Genomic DNA, 22,378 nt, shown 5'->3' on the forward strand with positions numbered 1-22,378 from the left:
TCGGTGCGCTGTGGGGCAACTGGGAATAGCTTCATCCAGGGGTTCGGTGGACCGTGCTTGTACGTGAGCTGGCCGAGGGTTACCGAGGCCCACCTCGGGCACAGCCCGTTACAATTTTTCCTTGGCCTAGAGACAATGAAAGATGGGAACGGCCTTTGAAGCTAAAAGCTCAATACCAAGAGGGATGTTATGGACTGTGAATTGAGGAAATATTGCAGTATAAAAGAAGTTTATTTGGCCCAAGAGACTGCTCAAGGTCAAGGATGGGTTTTGCGAACTGGGAAAATAGGAACATTTAGTCAAGTAACACGACACAGTGAACCCAACAATCTTGTAGAATTACAACATGCAATAAGGCTTTCTAAAATCAACGGTACGAATGGGTATGGTCCAGTTTACTTGCCAAAAGGCCAACACACATGACACTGCTGGAGGATGTCGTGCCATTCACGACTGACACAAGAGATATGGCCCGTGCACGACCAAGAATGGGGGTTGATTTAGAGGCTTTGTGACTTGTCGAAGTTGGCACCTGGCTGGATCTCATGGGGTTACTTCCCTGGGCTTCTGAAACTACTACCAATACCACTTCTATTATGTCCCTCTCTCAAGTTAAGATCTGCCCTTACATTGTATCAAGCCACTTGTTTTACTGCTATTCTCGGTAACTCTTAACACTGATAAACCAAGGCAAGTTAATAAAAGGTCGATTCCAATGAATTGCATCTCTCTGTGTGTGATTCTATATTTTACCAAGCCCAACCGACAATTTGAACTACTTTGTAGATGGGTGGCAGACTGTTTGTTCTTGAAGCATGAAAGAAGCACGTGGCCAAGCTCAAGGAACCCACAATTCTTGTGCTTGGTGGGGAGAGTCGCACCCCTGTCGTCAATGTTGCTGCTTGGTTGCTTGATGACGTTCCAGAAAATCTACACAAGCTTCACTTGGACAAGATCGAATTGGACGGATTGGGCACCTCGAGCTCACTCCCCAAAATAGACTACGCCGATGGCCCTGGGGACATGCACAGGGTTTTGAATCACCTGGCGCTCTCGCCCACCAGAAGATTATCCATCCGGTAGCTGCAGAAGATTCCGGTCGCATCCCCTCCCTCGCTCCCCAACACCGCAGCTCGCCCATCATGCAGGCCACACGGCCGCTGTTGTTTAAGGGCTTCATTGGCCGCAGCGTCGATGAGTTCAAGAGGCTTTCCCACATTGGTATGTGATGACCATTGGTTCAGCCCTGGCTATCCGGCGTCGCTAACCGGGAAACTTACCAACAGTTTTCAGCCTCGAGGGCATCAAGGGCGGCGCGGCCCCTTACGAACTCCACAACTTCCGCAGCCCGACATCGATACAAGACTGCAAACTTATGTCCGACGTAGAGATTGGCGGCTTCTCAAAAGCGAATCTCGACTGGATACCCTCGCCACCCGCCTCCTCCGACATCCAACGGCCATCCCCCAACTCCCTCGGCTATGCCAAGTTCCACGGAAACATCTCCACCGAACTCCCCCCAGACCGACCCGACATCAAGCGAACAGGCTACGCAGCCTTCCGCACACGGGACCGCCCGCCGACCATATTCGGGCGCAGCCTCTACAACATCGACCCCTACGTGTACCTGGCGCTGCGCGTCAAGTCGGACGGGCGCAGCTACTTCATCAACGTACAGACAGAGTCGGTCGTCCCCACCGATCTGCACCAGCACCGGCTCTTTGTCAAGAAGCCGGGGGAGTGGGAGACGGTGCTGATTAAGTGGAACGACTTTGTGCGTACCAACTACGGCTTCGTCGTCGAGCCCCAGACCGAGATCATGCGCCAAAAGGTCAAGTCCATCGGTATCGGCCTGACCGACAGGATACCGGGCCCGTTCGAGCTGTGCATTGAGCGCATGTGGGCCACGAATAGCGAGAAGGAGGCGGATAGTGTGTTGGATCTGCCGTCATCGAAGCCCAAGGGAGCAGAGGATGCGTCAACGACGAAGGAAGGGAAGCTGAAGACGAAACAAGGGCAGAAGGTTGCTTGGGGGGATAAATGAGCTGAGAGGAGGATATATCACGGTTGTATGGAGAACGATTCCTGAAGGCGCTGAGCTACACCCGAGATTGGGTTAAGGACAGGCGAGCCGGGCGTGGTTGTTGCGGTTGTGACTTGGGCAGTCTACTGCGTTGGCAACAGCCGACTAACATATCCATGTATATCACTGAGCCGTTTGGCTATTGACCTGTACGAATAACAGGGTCTAAATGCGGAAGTCTGACATTGGCACCATGGCACTTTGGATTGTCCTAGCGCCCACGAACGCACCAAGTCATGCCTAGATTCGGCGAGGAAACGATGCCCAAGAAAATGTTATCCGATGCCTGCCACAGCCGTTTGGTTTGCCTACGCCTTCCCAACAAACATCCAGAATCCTCCCATTTTCCAAAGCCGTTAAACAACCCATTGCCATGAGACCTAAACATACAAATGCAATTATCCCAAACCGTCCGGTTTATACCAAACGCCGTCAAGATGCACATAATCCAGTCCTCATAATCATCAAGCACCGTTAACCTCCTTGCCTCTATCCCTAATCATTGCGTTAGGCCCTGGCCTCAATTTAAGGGAGGAGGGCCAGTACTTACCACTCGCGCTTCTCGCCGGCCTTGCTCCACCGCACGTCATCAATGTCCTTCTCCCCACCCTTTTCCCACTGCTTGACCTGCTCTTCGGTAAAACCAGCTGCCCGGAGTCTATCCGCGCCTTGCTGTTTCCATTTCTGCAGGTCGCGGAATGTCTCAACTGCCTCATCCCAGTCCTCGGTCGCGGTCGGCTCCTCTGGTTGGACATCAGAGGCCGGGTCATAGTCTTCGGAGAACCGACCATCCATTGCCGCGGCGCCTCGGATGGCACCCCTTCCACGTGTCCTGACAGGGGCTTCTGACGGTGGTACTGGACCGATAAGCTCCTCGAGTGGATCGGACTCGTCTCCCTCGGCCAGCCCGCTAGTCTTGGAGGTGGTTGTAAATTCGTCGTCTTCCTGTAGTAGCCGTCCGTAGCTTTTGCGCCGAGATGACTCGCCAGCCATCAGGTCACGATCCTTGCCGGACTTGCCCCTCCGCGACTTCGAATGGCGCAACCGACTGTCCTCGTCGCTACTGCTGAGCGGTGACCGATCGCGGTGCTTGCGAGCCTTCTGTCGCGGCGAGCGTGACCTATCTCTGCGGCGGTGGTATTCGTCCCTTGTTCGGTCGTCGTGCTTTCTACGCGACCGCTGCCCCTCCTCTTTATCTCCTTGCCGCGTGCTGTGCCTGCTGCGTCGGTGATCCCGGTCACGGGAGCGGTCTCTCGTCTCTTCTTTGTCTCGCATCTCGTCTTTTTGCCTACGGCCCTCGTCTCGTTCAGCTCCATTAGGCTTTTTTCGCCCTTGCAAAATTGAGGATATATCGCCCAGTTGTCGACGTCTTAGGTCCGAGGCACTGGGGTTAACCTTGCGCCTTTTCTTCTCTTCGGCTTCGGTTAAGTTGTTGAGTCGTGCTTGGGCTTCTGCGGCTTCTCTTGCTAGGAGGGCGGCATTGTGGTTCGTCGTCTCTTTGATGATCCGCCCCAGGAAGCGCGTGTTGGGCTTCGCCTTGTTCGCCGGTCTGTGTGACATGAGTTACCGGAGTCCAATAAACCTCGACCGTGCTGGACCCGGGAGTACTGACTTCGTCGACCTGAACGCTTCAAGGCCCATTGAAGAGTACTTGATGGCCGTGTCGCTCGCCTCTTTTGCCATCAGCTCCGCGACAGCATCGTCAGTCAGGATGGTATCATGGTTGAAGTGGCGCGCCTCCATATCGGCCAGTAAAACTAAATGGGTGGTTGGAAAATATACAGAAGGAGAATTTCTAAGGCGGACCCGTGGTTGAAGTAAGTATATGTAGCTGGGACGTGCCGGGTGAGGGTAGAGAGGTCTGTCACGGGGAAGCGCTTTTGAGTTCCGTATCGATTAGCTCCACTCGCCAATCGTTCCCGCTGAACCCCACGCGGGATCTTCGCTCCACAGACAACCAGAAGTCGTTGAAGTAACCTAAAGCCAACCTGGAACTATGTAGGTACCTTGAGTACTTTTGTATTTAGGAGCGAGGGAGGTACCTAGACCTTTTCTAGAACCAGGGCAGTCCTCACATATGAGTATGGCTACTTTGCTGTTTTCACTCGGTATGGAGGTTGGAAACTTTTTGTCCTTGTCGCTAATTTGAGACGCTAGGTGGCACTCCCAAGGTACCAACCCAGGCTGTCGTTGACCCAGAATGCACTGCTCGGGCAGTCCCAACCCCGTGTCTCTGGGACTACAACGTCATTGAACACCCAGCGATTACATACAATACAAGCACCATCGATAAAGTCGCTAATGGAGTACAAAGAGGAACAAAAGTGATCTCCCGATATAGAAACGTTGATGTTTTTGAGGATGATTGCTTTGTGACCTCTTCACAATTGCGGTTCGGTCTCTCTAACTTCACAAATCCATAGCTCCCGTCAAGCCCAGGTATGGAGGTAGCGATATGAAAGACTTCCATGATGCGGCAGTCCGACATTGGAAAGTGAACCACACAAGCAACGGGCTCCCCTTTGGAGCAGCCGACCTCCACACATGCGCCTAAAAGGAGGCTGGGTGCCCCTCCATTCGACACGGGCACGGCCCCATGTGGACATGCTTTTTAGAAGCCCCTCAGGCGGCCCCCACTATAGGTAGTTAGCAACAAATGCGAATTGCCAGAGGGCAGTTTCCACATCGAGCACGGCTGCCACATCTCCAATCAATTGCGGCACCTCCATCTCTGACTTCACCACCGCCTCGTGGCACCCAAGATGGACGCCCTCCAGCAAAAGGTCGATTCCATCAGCGGCGAGGTGATCCAGATCAGCGATGCCCTGCGAGGGTATCTTGATCACGGCATTGCCTCTGGTCGCAAGGTGCAACCGCCAAAGACGAAGGCCGGACGGGACCTGTTGCAACATTTCCTGGGTCGCCTCCATCAGGTGAATGTCGGCCTGGATGATGTACGAAAGTTAGCCGTACCTCACATCCCATCCTCCCCATCGGCGGTTCGCGGGCTCGACACACCTCCAGCATCATCAAGTACTCCTCCAGCCTCACAATGTATTCTTTCGCCCTCAAACCAACAGCCCGTTGGTCAACAACCCGCAGATCAACAACCCGCTGATCAACGAAACGCTGGTCAACAAACCGCTGGTCAACAACCCGATAACCAACAACCCGATAACCAACAACCCGCTGGCCAACAACCCGAGTGTCAAACATTGCAGGTCAACCAAAACCACAACACTAACGATCACTCGACCATCGATCGCTCATCGGCTCCGGTTCCAAAAGCGGAGCCCGAATTGGCTCTCTCACCACCCATCCCAGCGGCTCCTTCCGCCATCAACCAGGATTGCCCCCTCCCACGTTCCCCTCCATGTGGGATCACATTGAGTGATGGCTCTGTTTATAAAAGCCCATTGCCATCTGGCCATGCGTCACCCCTGTTCGACTGCACTTACCAAGACATCCATATCTTGAATGAGGAGCTCCTGGAGATGTACTCGAGCCACCCTACTGTCCGAGATGTGGGATATTTCAAGCTCCAAGTCCGGGGCCTCCCACCACTCGACGTGCAGAAGGTGGCTCGTCCCAGCAAAGATCATGCGACTTCATTCAGTTACAAGTCCGACCGACTAGGGCTCGTAAAGGTCGATACCGGAAAGAGGTTTAAGTTCACTTCGCCACATCTCCCTTTGCCCATGAGCGCCAAGATGGACTGGTCCCTGGCAGAGCAAAAGGACCTCTGGAATTCCTCCGCCGCGGATCCGCCGAAGGGGAACCGGCCGTATATCATCGGCAACCCGCTGTTTCAGGACGTCGAGCTTTCTCCTGGCGAGAAGCTACGGCGCAGAGGGCGCACCATACTCGAGGGCATCAACACGCAATATGTCTACTTCAACCTCACGGGCAAGACCATCACAACAATGCACAGGGAGGACGCGCATGTGCGATCCGAGAACCTCCTCCGCTCTGGGCAGCATAAGTTTTGGTGCTTCATCAAACCTGCCTTCGCCAAGAAACTGGAGGAGAGGATGGCCATCGAGTATCCTGAAATGCGCCGATGCTCACAAGCTGTGAGGCACCTCAGCCGCCACATCCCGCCAGCCAAACTCGACGAATGGGGCGTCGAATACACGCTCGATTACTGTGTGCCGGGGCAAGCTGTCGTGACGGAGCCGGGGACGTATCACCAGGTTTTGAACCTTGGGCCCAACTACGCTATCGCCATCAACCTGGAGTACAACTCGTCCCCGGACATGCCCCCGAACTACAAGTTCTGCGATCGGCTCTGCCCTGATAAGTTCGCCATGTCTGCGGACGACTTTCGAATTTATGACAAGCAGCCGTCGGTCCCTGCTGAACAGCAACTACCTCGCACCCCCGAGACCACGGGATCGCAGGACGAGCGCCCATCCCAAGCCATTGACCATGTTGCTAACTTGCGAGCCGACGCGGTCTTACGGCCTATGCAATCGGTCACCCCTCCTCCTGAAAGCAATGCACCGGCGAAGCAGGAATTGGCGAAACAGTCACCATCGCAAACAATTCCTGAAACCCACAAGGGATCTCAATCGGCGAATACCCCAAGTCACAGTGATGAGGAGCTGCCTCCATTGGACCCCCAGAGCAATGTTGTACAACAATCCCAGCCGCCGAACTCGCAATTCGCCTCACACTCAAGTATTTCTTCGGAACAAAGCATGCCAGCTAGTCCCCGAGCCCCTGAGCAACTCAATATGGCATCACAAGAGAGTAGTATGGGAGGAATTCCCTCTCCACCAGAGACAAAAACCCCCATTCCGGACGCTGTCACGAAATCCGCCCAAATCATCCCGCAAGTCCCTCCCCTCAGACTGCAGGACACGAGCTATCGTGGAGACGTTAGAACAGGGACGAGAGCATTGACGCCTCTACGGAAAACGGCAAGGATGATAAATCGCGATAGAGAGGATGGCGCGCTTGTTTCGCGGCCTTTGAAGAAGCAAAGAGTGGAATCCCCAGTAACACCAGCAACCCCGGCAACCCAAGACTGGTCCGTCACAGCTGCCTTTGAACACCTTTCGACGATGTTGAAAGACCGCGAATCTGGTCGGGCTGGGAGATTGGCTGCCGAGAAACTCTGCGGTAAAGCAGCATTCGATCGTCTTGCGCAACTGGTCCGAGAATGGAGACGATACTCCAAGCTGGCGCCCGTGGTCCTGGGTAGGTTCGGGCTCGCTAGGTCAGTCGAGGACACGGCCCATGGCTATTCAGAACTGCACCTCTTCCTTGCGCGTTTCTTCAAGATGAAGGTGGCAATGTGTGTCGAACACGCCATGGCGCAACCTGGGGAGCTCTCACCCCATAACTTCATGAACGGGATGCTGCAGACGTTGGGATGGGATGAATCGAGGCGCCCGCAACTACACGACTACTTGCGAGAAGGCAAGTGCTGGGCTACGGTTTGCGGGGACTACGACGGCCTTCTCTGCCTCATGGATGCCGACTGGGATTGTTTGGAGCTCGCCTTGTTCAAAGATGAAATTGCTCGGTTCCACGCCGAGCTCGACATCGACTTTGTGCGAAAACTGTGCGGCGCGGGCGCCGTCCTACAAAAGTCCATCTGGGAATGCCTAGAGCTCCCGGAGTTTATCTGGGAGAGCACCACCACCACCTGGCTTCCCGTTGATCAGATCTCGCCCCTTTTGGTGTCGTTCCGCCTACTCAAGGCAAACCATTACGACGGACACAAGAGGTCCCACTGGTCTCGGCCGGCAAGGTGGCACTGGTTCTGGCCGACCGACCCCAGCGTTGTTATGCCTGGCGACGCCTTCTGTGGTCTTTGCCCACAAAACTACTGCCGCTGCGCCGAGATCAACGTGCCGCAGGTTCCCCGCATTTTAGACGACGGTTCTAAGGGACCCGGCGTCCGTTCCGTGGGGCACCACAAAGCGCACGTTATCCTGGGCGAGTTGGTCGGCGAACTGATGCCGCTGGGCTCCAGCGCCCCTGGCTGGTCCATGGTGCTCTGCCGCCCAGACCTGGAGGACGAAGCAGTGGCGGAGATTTATCCTGCCCGGATGGGCAACTGGGTGCGGAAGGTCAACCACAGCACGAACCCATCGGCGGCATTTAAGACCATGAAGATCACCGGGCGGTGGAGGGTGATGCTTGTTGCCTTGAGGGATATCAATGACGGCGAGGAGATCACGGCCAAGTACGGAAATGGGTATATGAAGAACCAGCCCTATTCGCTTGTGGAAGGGCTGCATTAGACGGCTGCGAGCATTTTGTGGCGGCAACATGTCGGCAAGAGAGGGTGAAAAGTAGGTGGCGCTGCTTGAACTGTACTATGATTTCTGGGCTTGTCTTCTTGGGAGGGCGTACTGTTTGACTTTCTCCTTGGGCTCTTTGCTCCGGTCTATCCCGTCATTTCAAGTGTTGAAGACGGGCCTCTGCCAACAGGCGAGGACATCACGGCGCATTCATATAGGGATGCGATTGCTATCGGCGGCAGGGGTACTACTTGTCTTCGTCCTAATGTCAATAGACGATTGTTGTAGTATTGACGAATACAGTTAGTTTTATGTTGAGGTTGTTCATGGGTTATTACTCCTCTAACACGGCTGTGCCGAGTTCATTCTGCTTCACTCAGTCAACAGCGGGCTAGCATAGTAATAAAAAGTGGTAGATTGTTGCACAAGTATTTGATATACCAAAAGTATTGGATAGCAAGGGATTCATCACCATTGCGAGAGGGATGTTGTGTGTCGGCAGCTTGTGGGCGAGATGGCGAGGGTTAGGGTCATTCTTCTCAGCGACACCCCACTGTCCCAATTTGGCAACCTCATCAACAAAACAACATCTGGCGATCCAAACACCACGACGACAGAGCTACGCAGACACTGATATAACCCATAAGGCAAAAGGCCACCCGAAGGGCATTGGCACAACAGACACCATGTTACATCCAACCTCCTCCCCCAACAAACCGGACCAACAACGCGCCGCCAAAGTCCTCCGCGCCCTCGATGACCTACAGTCCGCCTCAGGCGACGGCAGCGACGCATACACGATAATCAAGCTCAGCGAGCCCATCTTCTCCTCCTCCGACAACCCCGACAACGACCCCACCACCACCGCCGCCCCCACTACCCTCTCCCGCACCTCCGACGTATCGACCGCCTCGCTCGACGCGCCGACCCCCACCTCCCTCGAAGCCGACCTCGCCCACTACCGCGAGCTCTTCTCCAAACTGCGCTTCTCCTACGTCGAGCAGGTCACCAAGGAAAAATTCATCCGCGCCATCGTCGGCGACCCGCCCCAGATCGTGTCGCCCCAAGAGAACGCCGACCTCGAGGCCGCCAACGCGGAGGCCAAGGCCGCGCTGAAAGCGCTCAAGACCGAGGTCGCCGCGATGGTGGCGGATCTGGAAGTGCGAGGGCGCGCGCTGACGGCGCGGTACGAGGCGGTGCAGGAGGAGCTGGGGGTGTTGAGGGCGCTGCCGACGGAGATTGATGGGCTGGAGGAGCGGGTGCGGGATCTGAGGGCGCAGCATCAGCTGTTGCGGGCTGCGGGGGTCGGGCCGGAGATGAGCATGCCGTTGGGGAAGACGAGGGCGTTGGTGGAGGGGCGGAGGGGGGAGTTGAGGGGGTTGGAGAGGGAGGTGGAGGTGGTGGGGGGGCAGGTGCCGAGGAAGAGGAAGGAGGTGGAGCGGGTGAGGGGGGAGGTGGGCGTGCTGGAGAATCGGAGGGCGAATAGTCAGGCGGCGGCGAGGGAGGCTAAGAGGAGGAGGGAGGGTGCGCAGGGCGGGGTCGAGGATGAGTTGGAGGCGAGGGGCCGGTGGTATAGAGCGTCGGAGACGGTGCTGAGGCAGGTGTTGGATTTGCAATAAGGGTGAACGGCTTGTTTTCGGGGGTTTGTCTGGGGTTCTACGGACAGTATCTAACATGGTCATGGTTTGGGGGGTTACAATGGGCGTAGGGGGGACGGTAAGGTATGGGTTCGATTGGGCGGGATGGGCTTGATTTGTCTAAGGGCCGGCTAGGCGAGGTTTAGGAGTTCGGCGCACACATGGGATATTTTCTGCAGAGTGTTTACGGTGTTCGGGGAAGACTCGGGGTGGTTCGGGGGGGCTCTCGGACAACTCGGCTGCCCAGTATGCGCGTTGCCTTTTGCGAGAGTGGTAATTTGGCTGGTGGCATCGGACCTGTCTCACAAGAAAGGCGATATCGGTGGTTTACTGCGATATCTCAATCTCAAGCAACGGTTAACAGTTTCCTGGCATTGGTTTCTTTGTTGACCTGCAGGTCTCACTCAGGACACGCGCCGAGGCTTAGCCCGAGGCGGCGAGCAACGAGATCGCTAGCAAAAGAAGGTTGTGCGAAGCTTCGATAGGCCATCGGACACGATACATGTCTCATTCGAACTTCTCGGCTGTGGTGGATATTAAGCTTCCCGTTGTCTCAGATGAACCCGATGCCAACGTTATTTATTGGTTGTACCGCAGGGTAGGTTGCGGTCTAGGCCAACGTCGTGGACCGGAAGAAGCTGCTGATAATCTATCGACAACTGTGTGGTGTAGATAGACGCTATCTACTTGTAATATGTTCGCTCTCTACTATTTCCGACGAAGATCGGGGGGGGGTTGCCCAGCGTACACTAATGTAGGTCCGGAGAGAGTTAGTCGTCTTACCCGGCCGAGCTAGCCGCGGATTGACAGAGCATACGCCCGGCTCTGCGCTACCACAATACCGGCATCGGCCAAAGGATCATTCATGATCGTCTACCAAAAATGCTACCGAGAAGGTTGGACCCGCCACTTGGTCCTCCACCCCCACGGTTACCCTGCCGTTTCGCCTCGTTCCTGATCCATTCCTCGAGGAACTGCCGGTCTGCCAGTTTCCTCCCGTCAGAGACCTTGGTTTGCACTTGCGCTTCCCCGGCGTCAAAACTCAGTAATGTCGGGATGGTGTTGATCATGTAGGTAAGACCTAGCCCGGCCGACATGACATCCGGGGCGTCAAACTCGACGGTGCAGTAACCCACGCCACCCTCGGCCTCGCCAACACCAGACTTGACAAGCTCTTGGATCAGGGGTTCCACGATGCGACAGGTGGAGCACCACGAGGTCGTCCATAGGGTCAGCAGCGGTGTCCGTGAGGAAGAAGATAGGAGCTGGTAAGTGTGGAATTGGTCGAGGTTGCGAACACTGGCATGTGTGTTAGGTTCCGGCCGATCGACCGAAGACATGAGACATGAGGCACAACTCGGACTCACGAGGCGTAAACCTGATTCGAGGCCCGTACTTGGCGTGACGTTGAGAAACACAGCCTTGACACGGATTGGCTGCCTACGGGTTTGATAATGAGTTTTGGTTTGAGGAGATGGCGCTCCGCAAACGCGAGCCTCGAGCTGAGAAGCTGCATATTATTATTGTTATTGTGATTGTCGTACAGCGGGCATGTATGTACTCTGTATGCATGCAGCAGGTGGGATTTGGATGAATGAGATGCCGCTATGCGGTTGACGCGAGAACTTTCCACTTAGACAAAGTCGACAATGAGGTCACTAACCCTCTTTCCTGTGGAGGCCCTGTCGGATTCCGATGTCTGTAAATTACAGCAGGGTAACTCCGTATCGGATAGTTTAACCTTCCGCTAACGTTACATGCGACCAACCAGCACCCCCACGTGCGAGTCCCAAGCGCGCTGCGGGGACGGCCTTGGCGCGCATCGCGGGTTGCTGCACACACATACATTGATGAATTCGGGTGATGCAAGCGAAAATCTCGGGCAATTTCTGGGCAGTTTCTGGGCAACTCCATAACTACCTAACATGGATCTCCACGGTCAGATGAGCGGTGAGATGCCGTGGTGTTCCAGTGATACAGGATTCGGCTGCGATTCCTGTCCGTTTTGGGTATTAATAGAACCACTAAAATGTTGGCGCTCTTTGCGGCATGTGCCTACTGCGGTGCTTGTGTTTTGGCTGTCCGGGATCACGGCGTCGCAGCTCGTCACGGCCTTGGCATCGTCATTCTGCATTCAAGGGTCCTATCGATGCTCGCTCCCAACGGCGGGAGCCCGGATGCGGTCGATGCGGCGCAACAAGCGTTGGCGATCCACGGAGATGTGCGCATGTGAGGCGGGGGACGAGAATCCTCAGGCAGCCTTGCCTTGCCCCACCGTCACCAGGTGCAGCATCAGAGTAGCAACTTCCTGCAATGGTTGGGCGTGTTGGGGGCAATGGTGGGGCATATTCGCGGCATTCCCGGGGGAAGGCAGGGAGGTCAACCACACAACCTGGAAATCCACAGAATAGCCCGACTTTCAGGGTCTTTTTGCTCTCCTCCTCTCCCGGAACTCACCTCCTCTCTGTGGCAAAAACCGCGAGGGGTAACCAAGGGGGACTCGTCCAAAGTATTCGAGGACGGGTTATCCCAGCCTACATTGTCGCAAAAATGGTCACGAACTGCTGCTCCTTTGTCTGAGAACTGCGCCGTCTGCTTTGCCAGTTTGACAAGCACTCAAGGCAGCGCCGCCCTGTCCGATCTGACGGGTAGGTCATTTCCTTCCCTGATTTTCTGCATGTTGGCGCGCTGCAGATTCGCCGCACGCACAGGCAAATCGACCGGCATTACTCGCAAGTCCGTGCAGCCCCAGCAAATCCAATCCAAGAAGCCCCAAATCCGGGGTTGTTTTGTTCCCAACCTCCGAGTCACAGCGAGTCGACTCGCTAGAACACACACACGCACGCACACACTTGCAGCTGAACCCCGCCCCATGACCGAACCCCAGGTGCTCGCTTTCCTCAGGGCGTTTCTTGGCTACTTCTTGGCGAAACCACCCATGCCGTAGAGGATGGGGAATTGGAGACGAACCCTGGCGCGAGCTGACCCCACGCTTGGTTGTTGCCAGTTGGGGGGCTAAGAAGACCTACCACACGCTTATGGTCTTGGTGTCGCTATATCTCGACTTCTTGCCTCTTGCCTCGCCTCCCCCTCCTCCTCTCCTCTTCATCCCATCGTCCCATCGCTTCCCGTCCCCCATCTCTCCCAGCCCACAACCAAGCAGGCATCAAGGCCTGAGGCGGTAGGAGTTCTGGACCTCGCTGGTCTCAGTTGCGGTTTGACAGACCATCCACGCCTCCCGGATTCGGTTTGCAACACAGTCGTCCCGGTGTCATCCCGCACTTCGAACCAACTCCATCCGGAATACTCAGCCTCACACCGCCTGGGCATTGCTTTATATTTACGTCCCCTTCAACATCTTGGTCATTGAGTTTTGCTCATACCTTCCTCTTCTATCCTTTGTCTACATCCAAAATCTTGGGCTGTATTATAACAACACAACCACAACCCCCGAAGAGATATGGGGCAGGAAGCACAAGCGTCTCCGCCGCGGCGGCCATGGGGTTCTCTTTTCTCCCGGAAGTCTGGTGGAGAGCAGGACTCTCGCGAGAAAACCCCTTCCAAATGGACCTTGGGAATCTTGGAGGACAAGGAGACGATCGAAGTCCCAGGTACGCCGTTGACACTGGCCCTGGAAAATCATCCCATGTCTTGACAATCGAGGAGGCTAACCGCTTCGAACAGGCTCCGTGCTGCTGCTAGCATCTGACCATAATGAACCGCTTGGGTTACGTAATGCTCCGGCAAGGACGTCTCACTCGTCCATCCCTGCTGGCGTCATCAACCAGCTGCCGGATGAACCGCAAGAAGCTCCGAAGAAGAAGACCCCGGATGGCAAGATCATCCTGGACCCTCAGCCCGAGGACTCGGTCAACGACCCGCTCAACTGGCCGGCGTGGCGGCGAGACATCGCCCTGCTATCGTTGGGGCTCTTCTGCATGGTGGGCGGCGGCACCACCCCTTTGCTTGCAGCCGGCTTTACAGACGTGGCCGAGGAGTACGGTGTTAATGTACACGACGTCTCGCTCACCACCGGCCTTTACATGTTGGGCATGGGTCTTGGATCCGTCGTCTTCTCCCCTACCGCCATTTTGTGGGGGAAGCGGCCGGTCTACCTTTTCGGCGCTGCTCTGTACATGGCCACCTCGATTTGGTGCGCTCTCTCGCCCAACTTCACCTCGCTTGTTCTAGCCCGTATCTTCCAGGGCATTGCAGTCAGCCCGGTCGAATGCCTGCCATCGGCGACTATTGCCGAAATCTTCTTCCTTCACGAGCGTGCTTTTCGGATCGGAATCTATACGCTCCTTCTGCTTGGCGGCAAGAACCTTGTCCCCCTGGTCAGCGCTGGCATCATCCAGAGCATGGGATGGCGTTGGGTATTTTGGTATGCCTCCCCCAGCCAACTCAACCGGTCAACCAGATTTTAACTGTGTCCTAGGATTGTCGCTATCGTGGTCGCCTTCTGTGGCTTCCTCCTGTTCTTCTTCGTCCCTGAGACATTCTGGGACCGCGCCCCCCAACCTCGGAAGCTCAAGAAGTCAAAGTCGAGGCCGACTATCTTCCGACGCTTCTCGTCCAGGCCGGATGTCTTGCATGCCACGCCAATCCCAACCGCGCGGCCATCATTCGAACGCCCCGAGCATGGCCCGACCACGCCGCTTACACCGGGCACGCGCGCGAAAGGCCAGCACGTCGCATTTGCTCCGGAGGAGAAGGTGAAGTTTGCCGACACGTCAAGCGAATCATCCGCCAGCGGGTCCGCAGCAGAGAAAGCTGCCGACAACGCACCGGTGACTGGTGACAAGAAGCCGGCTAGTGAGGACCCCGCACCCATGGAGGAGTATTTCCCAGCAACTGTTACCATTCAACCGCCTTCTCCAACCAAGCTGCAGGTGCCCGAGACACCTAAGACGCCCAAGACGCCCGAGACACCCTCACTCCACCCCAACGCTGCTCGCAGCCTACACCCCGACACCGACACGGAATCACAATCCATCCACAGCTACCAAACAACCGGCCACTTGGCTTACACGGCCGCCCTGCGCGACCAGCCGGCCCGTTCATTCACTCAATCGCTCAAGCCATACAACGGCCGTTTGAACAAGGACAAGTGGCACAAGGTTGCCCTCAGGCCGCTGATTCTTTTCAGCTACCCTGCTGTTCTCTGGTCTTCGGTAGTCTATGCCTGCTCCGTCGGCTGGCTCATTGTCATCTCGGAATCCGTGGCGGTCATCTACCGCGAAGGGGTTTACGAGTTCAACGCGCTTCAGACGGGTCTCGTCTACATTAGCCCCTTCGTCGGCGGCATCCTCGGCTCCGCGGTGGCGGGCAGGGTTTCAGATGTTATTGTCAAGGCAATGGCGCGACGGAACGGCGGCCTGTACGAGCCCGAGTACAGGTTGGTCATGGCCATCCCCATCGCCATCACCACTGTCATTGGCCTCATGGGTTTTGGTTGGTCCGCCCAGATCCACAACCACTGGATGGTGCCTACGGCCTTCTTCGGTATCATCTCGTTTGGCTGCACCATGGGCTCAACGACGAGCATCACGTTCTGCGTCGACAGCTACCGACAGTACGCAGGCGAAGCCCTGGTCACACTCAACTTCAGCAAGAACGTGCTGCACGGACTGGTTTTCAGCTTGTTCGTGACCGGATGGCTGTCGGATGACGGGCCCAAGGCCGTGTACATCTGGATCGGCATCATCCAGCTGATCTTGCTGCTTTTTACCATCCCCATGTACATCTACGGCAAGCGGCTGCGCATGTGGACGGTGCGCAAGAACTTCATGGAGCGTTTCTAAGTATACTTTTGGGCAAGTCTGGTTTTGGACTGATACCCCTGATATTTTACGGCGTTTATTTTCATTATCACTCTTTGCATAATTAGCATTGCATCGGTAGCACATTCGTTGGCATTTTGGGTAGACTTGCTTTCAGGGTTGGATGATCGATTACACGATTCACGACGCATGGCATGATACATATGGATAGCGCATCATTACATGGAACGGAATACATGATATATTTCAGGACTTTGCGGCTGTCATTTGAACCAAGCAACTTTCAACGCGACGCTCAGGGGCTCAAACACAGTCCCCCACAAGCCCCTTTTCACACTGTACATTCCCTGACAACCCACCCCTCCATACTTTTTTTACCTCCCAAGCTACCCCACCACCATGAGTACTTACAGTCACTTTGGAGCAGCAGCCCCCAAGTAAATAAAACTCACCAAAACACCACGCCATCTCACAGAGAACCCGAAAAAAATGACATCCCGCATCCCCCACCTCCTCGAACCTCACCTCTCCCTCCCGCCCGAATCCTCCCTCATCACACTCACAAGCGTCCTCGGCGCCAGCACCAACTGGCTCGTCCTCCGCCACCTGCACGCCCTCCTCAAACCAGCACCCTCACCACATAACCAACAACAACAACACCAGGCACACCAAAACTCACACCAGGCGGCAGGCGACGAAGGGGAGGTAGCCGTCCTCCTGGTAAGCTTCCTGCGCGACTTGCCCTTCTGGCGGGAGAACCTCTCCCGTCTGGGGATCGATCTGGATGCGGCGGGCCGGAGGGGGAGGTTTGGGTTTGTGGATGGGTTAAGCGGGGGAGGAGGAGGAGGGGGGCTGTTTTCTGTGCCGGGGGTGGGTGGACTAGGTGGACAGCAGCAGCAGCGGAAGGTGCGGCAGGGGTGGGAGGGGGTGTTAGGGAATGCGGCGCCGGGGGAGATTGGGCGGGTGGTGTTGGAGGGGGTGGAGAGGTTAAGGCGTTCTTCCTCGACTACTTCTTCTGCGGCTGCGGAAAGGAGGGTGGTGCTGGTGATAGACGGGTTGGATTTTGTGTTGGCGGCGTTGGATCCGAGCTTAGGGCTGGGCCAAAGTCTACAGGGTGGTGGGGATGCCCCGGGAACGGCTATCGCGACGAAGGAGATGTTGATGGAGTTGAGAGAGGTGAGCCTTTTCTTTACGGTGCAACAGTTTTTGATGTGAGCGGGCGCTGACGTGACTTTAGAAAACACACGCTGTCATTATCACGCTGGCGGCTGACGACCCGCTCATCAAGGAGCAGGAGACGACACTAGAGAAGCAGCACGCCTGGTTTGCGCTGAGCCTGGCGCACGAGGCGGACATGGTTACCAGCCTGAGGCTACTTGACACGGGCACAGCCAAGGACGTGAGTGGTGTCATCAGAATCACGCATCGGGAAGCCCGGGTAAAGGACCATGAGTATTTGTATCATGTGGGAGGCGACGGTGGGGTTAGAGTCTTCGAACGAGGCCAGTAGTAGAGACGATACCCCTCATACTCTGAGTCACCTCTGTTTTCCTCGCTGCTAGCTTTGCCGAAGACTGGAACTGGTCTGAACCGGCTGGTTTGCCGGTTGTGCTTGCGCCTCCAGAGATCCTCTTCTTTTGCCCGCCCCTGCACAAGAAACTTGGCCAAAAAAGAAGCAGTGTGATTGATCCCAAACGTTACGCCGTTTTCATGACCTGTGCTCGATGCATTGACCACTGAATCGAGCCCCGCGCGCGCGAAATCATGCCATTTGTGGTATTCCAGCGAAAAGCGAGTAGGCCCGTCCGAAAATTGTTCGATCCATGTTACATCGCTCGCCGGAATTGACCCGTCCCATTGTCCATGCCCCCGCCTGTCATGATAACCGATTATGAAGAAGCCGAAACCGTGGGACCCTGGGCGCCCTTGGGCACGCCGGTCTGGAAGCCGTTCTTGAACTTCCTCGAGACTGTGCTGAGGTACCGCATGCGGCCGGTACCGGTGACCTTTCTGCGCTTCGCCTTCTCGGACCAGTTGTCTGTCATGTCCCCGTGTCAGCGGTCGACTCTCTGGTTGAGACTCAGAGGAGTCAGAAAACGGATTGTTGAAAACATACACTTGCGGGTCTTAGCAGCGGGGTAGCCGCACCCGGCGCAGACCTTCTTCTGGTTGTGGAGAGACCGACGGCTGGTGAAGGGGTTAGTCCCTGCCAGAATAATCGTATTGCAGTTTCAAACTCGTTGCCAACCGGCTGGCTCGTCTCGTTCCACGTATCGGATCAAGGGTTCGTATTCGACTTACCCGCAGCGTCTGCAGAGACCGTGGGTCTTGTTGTGGCTAGAAGCGCGGTCAGCATCCCTCGTCAACCAGCAAAACTTTGAGATGGGTGTAAGCATACCGCTTGCCAAAGCTGGAGGTACCCTTGGCTGTAGTTCCGTGTCAGCGCAGCTGTCCCAACACCAAAAAGCATATATTGATGGAGAGGTGTTCAAGTAAATCGGAATGAGGTGTAATTGTTGTAGGTACGAAAGAATGCGAAAGGTGTCGTCGGACAATCGGGGAGTCGGCGTGGTAGGGGTACTCGACAACGGAGGCAAAGTGGTGATCGCAAAGGGGGGGTGTTAACGTACTCATTTTGGCGGTTTCTCTACAAGTCAATAGAATTAGTATCAAAAAGACTGATGAAGCCGTACGGGGCTTCTAAACTTACCTGCGTCGTCGTCGACAGGCGGATCGTTGTGATGTGCAGGTTCTCGCGGGTCAGGGATTGCGAAATTTTGGGAATGTGTGGCCAAGCGATTTCCTTGGTTAGGGCTGCGGAAAAAATTAGCCACAGTTTGCGCTTCGATGAGTGGCTGTATTACCCCACCACCGAGAAAGCGCCCCACATGTCCGAGTTGTCGGCCCCGAAGAGGCGGCTTCGGACCCACAGCGCCGGGGAATGCAAACCGAACCCCAGCTCCGATCGCGTTCGAGATTGCACAAACAACAGCACACATAAATTTCGCACTTATAGGAGTTCTGGAATACCGTCCTGTAAGGCCCTGAAGGCTCGATTTTTCTTAACGTTCGTTCACGGAAGTAGCACAGCAATAACAAGTGACGGCCGGAAGTTTGAGATGACAACGGCGAACAGCTGCTTTCCATAAACTGACGAGAGTCGGGGCTGCATGGGCAATCTTGAACATTGTAGAGTACCCATGAATCTATGGTTCTTTTCCGCCTCAGAGCTTCAGCTTACCGAACTCCGCCAGTGTCCTCTCGTAATTCTCCTTCGCCGCCTGGGCATCGGCCAGCTTCTTTTTCTCGGCCGTGAGGACGACGTCGCTGACTTTCTCAAACCCTTCACGCCCCATCAGCTCATTTTGTTTTGTAATGGCGATGTTGGTCTTTTGCAGCTTGGTGTTGATCTTCTTGATTTCCGCGTCAATGTCCTTGATTTGTGTGCTGACTTGCAAGAGAACCGCGACGTTGGCGGAGACAACATAGACCGCACAGCCCTTCGGCGACAATGCCTCGTCGGCATCGGGGCCAAGAACGCTAACATCCGCGACGCCCTTGCCGGAAAGCGTCTTGATGGCCTGGAGCTGCGCGCTAACCTTCTCAAAACTCGCAGCCGTGGACGTCTTGATAAACCCACACCCATCTGAGCGGATGTTGTAGTCAGCGGCCAAGGAGCGGAGTCCACCGGCGCACTGAAGGCCGAGTTCGTAGTCTTCCGCATCCGACTCAAACTCCAACGTGCTCTCGGGCTCGGGATACGGTGCCAGCATGACCGAGGCCACTGTATCGTCCTTGCTGCGGGGAAGACGTTGCCACAACTCTTCGGTGATGTAAGGCAGGAATGGGTGCAGGAGGCGCAAGGCGACATCCAACGTCCGGTACAGGGTCTGCTGGACACTCTGCTGCTGCTCCGGGGTGCCATCGCTCAAAATACCCTTGCTGTTCTCGATGAAAACATCACACAGCTCATCATAGAAGAATTGGTAACCAAGCTTCGTGGCAGTGGAAAATTGCCGTGCCTCAAGTGCTTCGTTGATACCCTTGACGGCAGAATTCATCCGATGAAGTATCCAGCGCTCTGGGACGGAGAGAGCTGCAGTGTCAAGCTTCGAAGTCGGGACGAAATCCTGGGGCAATTTGCCCAGCACATACTTGCTGGCCTGCCAAACCTTGTTGCAGAACCGGCGGTAGGCGTGCATCACCTTGATATCGAAGCTGATGTCGCCACCACCAGTGGTGTAAGACAGCAGAGTAAACCTGAGGGCATCCGCGCCGCACTCGGGAATGCCACCGGGAAATGCGGTCTTTTGGTACTTAGTGGCGCGCTCAACCTCATCCTCCTTCAGGTTGCCCGTGAGAAGCTTAGCGTGGAGCGCCTCAAGCTCAATACCATTGATGATGTCGAGGGGATCGATAACGTTGCCTAGTGACTTGCTCATCTTTCTGCCTTCAGAGTCGCGGATGAGACTGTGGCAGTAGACCTCGGTGAAAGGCACCTCGCCCGTCAGCTTAAGGCTGAGCATAATCATCCGAATGACCCAGAAGAACAGGATGTCCCAACCCGTTTCCAGCATGCTGGTCGGGAAGAAATTCTTGAAGTCACTGCTCTCGGTGTTGGGCCAGCCGAGGATAGACATAGGCCACAAACCGGAGCTGAACCAAGTGTCGAGGCAGTCGGGGTCCTGCTCCAGGCGGTATTTCTTCCCCGCGTACTTGGCCGCGGCCTTCGCCTGAGCTTCCTCGGGCGTCCTGCCGACAACCCATGGGGACTTGTCGGTCTCGCGCTCGCCCTCCTCCTCTTCCAGGATGACACGGTAAGCTGGGATGCGGTGGCCCCACCTAGTATATACCGTCAGCGAATCGTTCTGTCAAGGAAAAAGCTGTAGCACTTACCATAGCTGGCGGGAGATGCACCAATCATTCACATTGGCCAGCCACCTGTCGTAGGATTTCCTTGCACTTTCAGGGCTGATCTTGACCTTTCCTTCCTCGACAACCTTCAGGGCGGCATCTGCCATCTCGTTCATCCGAACCCACCATTGAGGCGTCATGTATGGTTCGATAACGTCCTTCGTCTTCTCGCACAGGGGGATGGTCATGGCGTTGGGCTCTTTCTTGACAAAAAGCCCGCGCTTAGTCAGTTCGTCGACGACAGTGTACCGAGCATTGAACCTCTTCTGGCCCTGGAACATGGGGCCAGCATTCTCGTTGAGAGTGCCGTCCTCATTCAGGATGTTGATGAACTCGAGGTTGTGGCGTTCACCCAGCTTGTAGTCGTTGAAGTCGTGAGCAGGGGTCAACTTGACCGCTCCGGTACCAAATTCCGGGTCCACGTAACTATCCTCAACGATAGGAAGGAGGCTGCAACTTGTGAGCAATCAAGTCTTGGTGTCGACAGGGATCCAACTAACCGGTCTGTGAAGGGGTGGCGCGCAAACTTGCCAACGAGATGCGTGTAGCGAGTATCGCCCGGGCTAACGGCAATACCACTATCGCCAAGCATGGTCTCGGGACGGGTCGTCGCGACCTCAATCGTCAGGTCCGTGCCGTCAATTGGATATTTGAAGAAGGTGAGAACACCGAACTCAACCTTCCGGTCGTAGCCTGGGACATCGAGCATAGTGCGGCCAGTGATGTCCTTGTTCTCCACTTCCAACGAGCTGAGGGCTGTCTGCAAGTGTGTACACCAATTCACTAAGCGGCTTGATCTGTAGATGTACCCCTCGTCATGGAGCCGGCAAAACGTCTCCATGGTGGCGGCACTCAGATTCTCGTTCATGGTGAAAGCCTCGCGTGTCCAGTCCATCGATCCACCCATGAGCCTTTGGGCATTGTTGATGCGCTCATGGTATTCCCCCTTCCACTCCCAAACAAGCTTCGTGAAGTTCTCGCGGCCAAGTTCCAGGCGCGTCTTTTTCTCCTTCTTCCAGAGCATCTTCTCAACAACCGACTGTGTAGATATGCCGGCATGGTCACAGCCAGGAACCCAGAGCGTGGAGAAGCCCTTCATCCGATGCCACCGAATAAGAGTGTCCTGGAGCGAATTGGCCAAGGCATGGCCGCAGTGGAGTGCGCCGGTCACGTTGGGAGGTGGGAGAGGGATGACGAACTTCCCGATCTCGGGCGACCGAGCGGGTCGCGGCTGGAAGAAACCGCTTTTCTCCCACCATTGATACCAAGAAGACTCGACTGCCTTGGGGTTGTATGCTTGAAAATGGGGGTGGTCGAAAGATTGAATGATCTTCTTCTCGCCGGCCGGGGTTTCGTCTTGGTAGGGGGGGAGGGACGGTGCTTGAGCCTTGGGAGGCTTCGGGGCCGCTTGGGCAGCCGCAGCTTTTTGTTGAGGTTGCTGCTGCTTCAGCTTGGCCTGCTTTGCGGCGAACTTGGCCGCTTTATCAGCTTTGGCCTTCTCCTTCTGTTCTAGGCGAGTTGGTAAATTTAGCGCCGGCGATGCGTTGATCGGAGACGGGTGCGGAGCTCACCACTCTTCTTGGCCGTGGCCGGATCGACCGCCGGAGCGTCGGCAGCGGGGGCGTCGGGAGCCATGCTTGCTGGTCGTTGCAGGGAATAGTGTCGAGACGATGGCAGGATGAGGGCCGAGGGGAGTTTGAGTCGCGA

At 55.7% G+C, this 22,378-nt stretch overlaps 9 protein-coding genes across 9 annotated transcripts; 5 read left to right on the forward strand and 4 right to left on the reverse strand.

Annotated features, from left to right (window-relative positions):
• Nucleotides 1-715: 715 nt before the first annotated feature.
• F5144DRAFT_594623 (complex I intermediate-associated protein 30-domain-containing protein) lies at nucleotides 716-2,044 on the forward strand (the record flags this gene model as incomplete). Its single annotated transcript, XM_066790602.1, has 3 exons — nucleotides 716-732; nucleotides 926-1,221; nucleotides 1,287-2,044. 3 exons carry the CDS (start codon nucleotides 716-718, stop codon nucleotides 2,042-2,044), a joined length of 1,071 nt encoding a protein of 356 aa, XP_066642058.1.
• Nucleotides 2,045-2,136: 92 nt separating this feature from the next.
• F5144DRAFT_320347 (uncharacterized protein) lies at nucleotides 2,137-3,982 on the reverse strand. Its single transcript, XM_066784035.1, has 2 exons — nucleotides 2,634-3,982; nucleotides 2,137-2,578 (listed from the first exon to the last, which is right to left on the reverse strand). Exons 1-2 carry the CDS (start codon nucleotides 3,641-3,643, stop codon nucleotides 2,548-2,550), a joined length of 1,041 nt encoding a protein of 346 aa, XP_066642059.1. The 5' UTR covers nucleotides 3,644-3,982; the 3' UTR covers nucleotides 2,137-2,547.
• Nucleotides 3,983-4,692: 710 nt separating this feature from the next.
• Nucleotides 4,693-8,774, forward strand: F5144DRAFT_579751 (uncharacterized protein). The gene has a single exon (XM_066789341.1). The coding sequence runs from the start codon at nucleotides 4,846-4,848 to the stop codon at nucleotides 8,335-8,337; it is 3,492 nt and encodes a 1,163-aa protein (XP_066642060.1). The 5' UTR covers nucleotides 4,693-4,845; the 3' UTR covers nucleotides 8,338-8,774.
• Nucleotides 8,775-9,023: 249 nt separating this feature from the next.
• On the forward strand, nucleotides 9,024-9,956 carry F5144DRAFT_549945 (uncharacterized protein; the record flags this gene model as incomplete). Its single annotated transcript, XM_066787609.1, has 1 exon — nucleotides 9,024-9,956. One exon carries the CDS (start codon nucleotides 9,024-9,026, stop codon nucleotides 9,954-9,956), a length of 933 nt encoding a protein of 310 aa, XP_066642061.1.
• Nucleotides 9,957-10,648: 692 nt separating this feature from the next.
• Nucleotides 10,649-11,675, reverse strand: F5144DRAFT_320391 (uncharacterized protein). The gene is made up of 2 exons (XM_066784036.1): nucleotides 11,342-11,675; nucleotides 10,649-11,273 (listed from the first exon to the last, which is right to left on the reverse strand). Exons 1-2 carry the CDS (start codon nucleotides 11,488-11,490, stop codon nucleotides 10,838-10,840), a joined length of 585 nt encoding a protein of 194 aa, XP_066642062.1. The 5' UTR covers nucleotides 11,491-11,675; the 3' UTR covers nucleotides 10,649-10,837.
• A 1,503-nt stretch (nucleotides 11,676-13,178) lies between these two features.
• F5144DRAFT_320406 (major facilitator superfamily domain-containing protein) lies at nucleotides 13,179-15,819 on the forward strand. The gene is made up of 3 exons (XM_066784037.1): nucleotides 13,179-13,585; nucleotides 13,659-14,358; nucleotides 14,413-15,819. Exons 1-3 carry the CDS (start codon nucleotides 13,435-13,437, stop codon nucleotides 15,776-15,778), a joined length of 2,217 nt encoding a protein of 738 aa, XP_066642063.1. The 5' UTR covers nucleotides 13,179-13,434; the 3' UTR covers nucleotides 15,779-15,819.
• Nucleotides 15,820-16,100: 281 nt separating this feature from the next.
• On the forward strand, nucleotides 16,101-17,267 carry F5144DRAFT_631781 (uncharacterized protein; the record flags this gene model as incomplete). Its single annotated transcript, XM_066792468.1, has 2 exons — nucleotides 16,101-16,933; nucleotides 16,995-17,267. Exons 1-2 carry the CDS (start codon nucleotides 16,247-16,249, stop codon nucleotides 17,265-17,267), a joined length of 960 nt encoding a protein of 319 aa, XP_066642064.1. The 5' UTR covers nucleotides 16,101-16,246.
• A 409-nt stretch (nucleotides 17,268-17,676) lies between these two features.
• On the reverse strand, nucleotides 17,677-18,093 carry F5144DRAFT_471770 (60S ribosomal protein eL37; the record flags this gene model as incomplete). The annotated part of the gene is made up of 3 exons (XM_066785013.1): nucleotides 17,677-17,795; nucleotides 17,874-17,944; nucleotides 18,059-18,093. Coding segments are annotated over 3 exons (225 nt in total), but the record flags the coding sequence as incomplete, so codon positions are not given.
• Nucleotides 18,094-18,981: 888 nt separating this feature from the next.
• On the reverse strand, nucleotides 18,982-22,306 carry F5144DRAFT_594626 (tRNA synthetases class I-domain-containing protein; the record flags this gene model as incomplete). Its single annotated transcript, XM_066790603.1, has 4 exons — nucleotides 18,982-20,599; nucleotides 20,654-21,121; nucleotides 21,172-22,180; nucleotides 22,243-22,306. The coding sequence occupies 4 exons, from the start codon at nucleotides 22,304-22,306 to the stop codon at nucleotides 18,982-18,984; spliced, it is 3,159 nt and encodes a 1,052-aa protein (XP_066642066.1).
• Between the last annotated feature and the right edge of the window lie 72 nt (nucleotides 22,307-22,378).

The sequence above is a fragment of the Chaetomium tenue genome (assembly GCF_020726465.1).
Source record: "Chaetomium tenue strain MPI-SDFR-AT-0079 chromosome Unknown F5144scaffold_5, whole genome shotgun sequence".
Classification (NCBI taxonomy): domain Eukaryota; kingdom Fungi; phylum Ascomycota; class Sordariomycetes; order Sordariales; family Chaetomiaceae; genus Chaetomium; species Chaetomium tenue.